Here is a 6,000-nt window from a genome sequence, read left to right on the forward strand (position 1 = left end):
AATGCAAGGATCATCCTGCCTCGTGTCCCAGCTCCACACTGGGATTGCTGAGGGCATGTGGCAGTCACTGGTCTTGAGAGGATTGACTACCTCCAGCCCTGGGTCTCATCAAGGAGTGGCCTCAGCTCTTGATGTGGATTTTAGGCTGACACAAAGAACAGTTGGAGCTTTGTCTTTTTTCTGGTTGTTCTCCACCTCTCCCATTGTTGTGCTTGGAGAAGCCCAAAAGGCCTCACTCACCAGCAGGCAGCTTGCCTTGTCTTCCATTTAGCCCCACATCCCAGTCAGGATCCTGGGCCTTGTTTTCCCTTGTATTATCCTCTCTCTCTGATATCCTGTGGACTAAATAGTCATCCCTCTAAACCTCTGCTCCCTCCCAGCCTTACACAATCCCAACCACTTGGCAGATTTCTGGGATGCTTGTGATGCTGAACAGGAGGCAACTGGAACAGCTTCTCCCTGGGGATGTTATAAAAGTTGTCAAGTTGGCACTCTGAGGGAGAAGAGGGAGGTGGCAGAATCCACTGGCTCCAACCAGTGAGGACTGTGTCCTTCAGCCCCCTAACTTGGACAGAGCCCTGGGGAAGGATTTATCTTCCCTCTCCTTCCTGCTCTGATGAGTTGGTGCTGGTACAGCAATGCCTTTCCACCTTCTCAAGAACAGGCACTGACAGTGTGGACAGACCTCTTTGTTGACTGAACCCACCCAACTTGGTTTTTTCACTCAAAGAATCTGTAGGACAGAATCCAGGCATGGGATGTCTTGGAGGACACGATGCTGATGTTTGGGGATGAGATGAGTTGGCCAAGGCTTGGGCTGTGCTGCAGAGATGCAGTGGAGCCAGAGCAGGATGGCTGTGGGACACTGAGGGTGAGGAAGGGACTCCCTGCCTGGGGAGGAGATGTTCAGGGAGCTGGGGTGCACCCAGCTCATGCTCCTGTCACTGCAGTTTCATATCCCTGATGGAAAGGCAGAGGGAGCTGGGCCATGATTAAAGGGGTCCCATCAATGCCTGTCACTGTCTGCAGGGAGGTGCCAGGGGATGGGCCAGGCTCAGGTGGTGTCCAGCAACAGGACAGCAGGCAGCAGCTGATGCCTGGGAGGTTCCACCTGACCCATGAGGAAAGACTTTCCTGTGGCCAAGCACCAGCCAGGCTGCCCAGGAGGGTATGCAGTCTCCTCACTGGAGATAACCCAGAATTTTCTGGACACAGTCCTGTGCTCTGGGATGACCCTGCTGGAGCAGGGAGGTATATCCCACCAGATAACCCATTGTGGTCCTTCCAACCTGCCCCATTCCCTGATCCCCCTCTCCTGTCAGAGGTGCCTCCTGTGCCCCTGCAGGGAATGCTGGCAGCTTGCTGCCTGTGGGAAAGACTCCAGCTTTTGGGGGTTGGGTTGTCCCTGTCCCACAGCCCTGTTGTGTTCACACAGCACAGCCATATCACAAACAGTGCAATAGCTGGAATGGCTGGCATGTCTTAGGTTCCATGTCCTAGGATTTAGGACTTATTTGTCCTTTAGAGATGTTCATTTTATTGAATCTGCCTTGCTCTTGTCTTCTTGGACAACCTTTGTCCCTCTTGCACCCTGGTATTGGCTCTTCAGGCTCGTGCCAGATCCATGCTGGAATCCAGACTGGATGAAAGAACGGAGTTAGTGATAATCACCCATTGTGTCTCCCTCACAAAGTCAGGATGCACCTCCTGTAATGCCCTGGAAATGTGGGTGAGCTCTGAAAACCAAACAAGTCGTGCCCCATTCTTCATTGTCTTCCCTCCTGGGGAGCTGAGTGTTGTGTGGGGAAGGAACTCTTCTGATTTACACCAGGGGGGAGAGGGAGGCCCAGTGCAGCCTGGAGTCCAGAGGCTTTCCATGTTTGCATTTCATTCTACGTGGCCCGAATCTCGGAACTGGGAAAATTCCATTTAAAAAGCCATTTGCGTGGTATTCACAGCCCAGCTGGAAGCAGTAAATACCGGAAACCTTGGACGCGCTCGTGCTCTCGCTCCAGCTCCTTCATTAGATAGATCATCAAATTCCTTGTGAGGGAGCCAGTTTCCACCCCATTCTTCAGGCTCCGTTTTCCTTGGATTCACTTCAGAGCAGCTTCTCCCTGGTGCTGGCAGCTCCCCTGCTTGGCAGCACCTCCTGCTTTCTGAGGGTTGTGCAGCACCGAGGGGCTGATCACCACCCTTGGCCTCCCAGAACAGCACTGGGGGGTGGTCAGGATATCTCCCAGGATAGCCAACAGCTCCTCTGGGGGCTCGGTGGCACCTGGGAAGGGATGAGGACCTGCTGTCAGGGAACATCAGCAACCAAACCCTGAGCAGGCAGTTGCTATCTCCTGCTGACCTTGAGGTAAAAGAAACTCCAGGGACAGGGTTATGGCCTTGAGCTGCACTGCCCAGGCTCCAGAGCCCGTGAGGATGAATGGAAACTGCAGCCTTTGGCATTGCATGAGACACCTGCTTGTCTTGTGCTCCTTTTGTCGCCCTAGAGCTGCTCCACACACCCTGGGGATGTTGCTCTGTGCTGGCTCTGGGCTCCTCTGTGAGGAGTGGTGGGACAAGACCAGACCACCTGTGCCACTGTACATCCCTCAGGCAGCACCAGCTGAGGCTCTCTGCTCTGCACCATCCACCTCAGCATGCACATGGACCATTCTCTTCCCTCTCTGGCACTTGGAGGCTCCATAGGTGGAAAATCTCTGGGAAGAGGGGCAGGAGGACAGGCAGAAGCTGTTAGGGCAGGCTGGAATCCTTTGTTAGTGCCTGGCTCCTGTTTGGACATGGGAACAAAGTCCTTACACACCTTAAAATCCTTTTCCACATAAAACATCAGCAAACCTGGCTCTAGAGGGACCAGCACAGTGATCCTGAGAGCTTACGGAAGGACAGAGGGCACTTTTGGGGTTTCCACTGAAATCCTGGTTGGCTTTGTTTCTCTCTCTTCACCTGTGATGGATTCTGGAAGTGGTTCAGTGACACTGCAGCTCTGCCCAGCTGGGCTGTGAAATGCCTGGGCTAAATGGAAAAATCAGCAAGCTCAGGTTGTAAGGCAGTTTTACACCATGGAAAAACAGAGTTTGACTGGTTTGTGTTGTATATTTTAAAAAATCAAAATAAAATAAACAGTCAAACCCCAAGCCAATGATTTCTGGTGCCAGCAGAGTGATGCGGTTTAATGCTGAAAACTTTATTAGCAGAACAATGCTGCATTTTACAAGACATTGTTTTTCCACCCCAGTGTTCTTATTACTCAGCGGTGGGTCAGGAATCCAAACTTTTTGCACTGTGCATAAAAGCTCCAGCTCAGGCTGTCTTCCAGATGTCCCTCTTGTCATGGAGCTGAGATCAGGAGGGAGGTTAGAGCTGTGCCTGCAGCTTTTGGCTCTCAGGGGCCTCCATCCTTTCCCCTGCTCCTACCTAAGCTGGACCTGAGCTGGATGAAGGAGGATGACACATTCCTGCATCTCCCTGCTCATTGTTTCAGCTGGTTTTAAAAATGGGATGGAATTGCTCATTTATCTCATCCTGCTTCCCACCCCAATTTACAGGGAAGGCAGAGGAGAGGCTTGATTATCAGGGCTCTGCATTGCTGAGGGGAAGGAGCAATGAAAGAACAAAATTCAAAAGTTGCTTTGAGGTTGTCAGGAAGAAAGAAATGGGACTGTGGCTTCCCAGCTGAATTCATGGTACTACAGAGCCAAAGGCCACTTTGGGAATGTCCCCACAGTGTCCCTCAGTACCTGTTCTCTGTGGCATTGTTGACCAAGATGAACAGCAGCAGCTGTTCCACTGGACTTGGAAGAGCCCTGGGTGGGAATAATGGGTTATTTTACATGCAGAGAGGGCACAGCTCCCAGGAGAGCCCCAGTGGCTGTTCAGAGCTATAAGGGTTACGTGCATGTGTGTATTGAGAAGAAACAAAAGATGCCTGCACTGCCCACCTGCCCCTCCTGGAGGGGGAATGCAACACGAGCATTCCCCTCATGGCAGCCTGGCAGCAGCACCTCTGTGCCTCCTGTGGGACACATGCTGTCCTCAATCCTCCTCTCTCTGCAACTCTTTGGGGTTTGTTTCCCACTGTATTTGGGGGGTGAAAAAAATTACACCTCAAAACAGGTTGGTTGAGAAAACTTGTAATGGGTAACTTGTTCTAAATTTCTTTCAAATCTGACCCCTGTTCAAAGGGTGCAGCCAGGGGAGCTCTAACCAAGTGGGATGTTTTCCTGCCTGCACAAGAAATCTTATTTTTGAAGCAGCAGCAAAGTTAATCCATGTCAGAACAGCTCCCCTTCCCTTGCCATGCTGTCCTTAAAATCTCTTGGTGAAGCGCTCATCCCTGGGAATTTTGCCATCCATTCCAGCAGAGCTGGATTTCATTTGATGACCCTGTGAATGAATAAATAAGTGCACATTCATTTATTCATTTGGCCTCACCCTGGAGATTTCACCTAAATTGTTTATCTCCTTCCCTCTGCTCGCCTGGGATGCTGCAGGAAACAAAGGGCTCTGCAAGATGTGCCTTGTTGTTTCTAGCTGTGAAATTTACTTTTCTCCTTTGTTCCCCTTGGCTCCAGCACACGGCCCTGTGTGGATTTATGTGCCCAGCTGCCTTGGCACAGCTGAAGGCTGGGGCTGTCAAACTCCAAATCTGATTGTCCCAGCCACACCATCACTCTCTTGGGAGGATTTTTATTGTGATCTCCTTTTTTGTCTCTTTTTATCATGGAAATGTTTTGTTGTAAAGGAAAGGATTTGAGTTGACAGCATCAGCTCTGAGCCTCCTGGGGGGGAGTGGGGATGCTGGTAGGTGCAGAGGTCACAGGCAGATGGAACTCCTCAGGTAAAAGTGGCAGCAGAAAGGAGACAGGGAGCAAGATGAACCTCAGCATCCCTCCAGCATCTGGACTTCCCCCCCAGAGCTTCCAGCAGAGAGGGCCAAGTGCAAGGCTTGGTTTCCAGAGGCTGGATTGAGATTTCCAGGGAAATGATGGGGATCCACACGGAGGGCAGTGTCAGATTGTCCTGGGCGAAGCCAGCACTGCAGACAGGGTGGTTCCTCTGCGTGCACATTACCCTTGGTGCCTACCAGGATTTTCTCTCCCAACAGACGAGGAATGTTCCACCACCGAGCATCCCTACAAGAAGCCCTACATGGAGACCTCTCCAGCGGACGAGGACCCTTTCTACAGGCCCAGCTACCCGCAGCAGCAGGGCCTGAGCACGCCGTACAGGACTGAGTCGGCGCAGCGCCAGGCCTGCATGTACGCCAGCGCCGCGCCGCCCACGGAGCCCAGCCTGGAGGACATCAGCTGCAACACGTGGCCCAGCGTGCCCTCCTACAGCAGTTGCACAGTGTCTGCCATGCAGCCCATGGACAGGTTACCCTACCAGCATTTCTCTGCCCACTTCACCTCGGGGCCGCTGGTGCCGCGCCTGGGCAGCGTGGCCAACCACACGTCGCCCCAGATCGCGGACACCCACGGCATGTTCCAGCACCAGAGCTCCCACCAGCCCATCGTCAGGCAGTGCGGACCTCAAACGGGCATCCAGTCCCCTCCCAGCAGCCTGCAGCCGCCAGAGTTCCTCTATCCCCACGGCGTGCCCCGAACGCTGTCGCCGCACCAGTACCACTCGGTGCACGGCGTGGGCATGGTGCCAGAGTGGGGCGAGAACAGCTAACCAGGCCCAGGGCAGTGCCAGAGCCACGGGCAAACCCCGCCAGCGGCAGGAGGCAGAGGAAAAGCGTCCCCCTGTTGATGACAAAGCGTTTTGCAAGACTCCTTGAGGTGAATGTTCAGCACTCCGAGGGACGGGCACTGACAGAAGCCATCGGCCTCGCTGGGACTTGCCCTGACCCCCTCTTGATTTCTTTTGTTTCAGAAGAAAAGCCAGCAGCCCAGCACACTTCTGTCCCTCCACAGTCCCACCCAGTTTGTGTTGCTGCCACCACCCTCCTTCCTCCCCTGCCCCTCTGCTCTTTTTTGTTCT

At 53.2% G+C, this 6,000-nt stretch overlaps 1 protein-coding gene across 1 annotated transcript in view; it reads left to right on the forward strand.

Moving 5' to 3' along the window:
* Nucleotides 1-5,782, forward strand: part of TBX5 (T-box transcription factor 5) — a 31,647-nt gene extending 25,865 nt beyond the window's left edge. The window contains exon 8 of the mRNA XM_056504398.1: nt 5,120-5,782. Within this exon, the coding sequence (XP_056360373.1) occupies nt 5,120-5,691 (572 nt within the window). The 3' untranslated portion in view covers nt 5,692-5,782. The remainder of the gene's footprint in view (nt 1-5,119) is intronic.
* Nucleotides 5,783-6,000: the final 218 nt, after the last annotated feature.

The sequence above is a fragment of the Oenanthe melanoleuca genome, chromosome 15 (assembly GCF_029582105.1).
Source record: "Oenanthe melanoleuca isolate GR-GAL-2019-014 chromosome 15, OMel1.0, whole genome shotgun sequence".
Lineage (NCBI taxonomy): Eukaryota > Metazoa > Chordata > Aves > Passeriformes > Muscicapidae > Oenanthe > Oenanthe melanoleuca.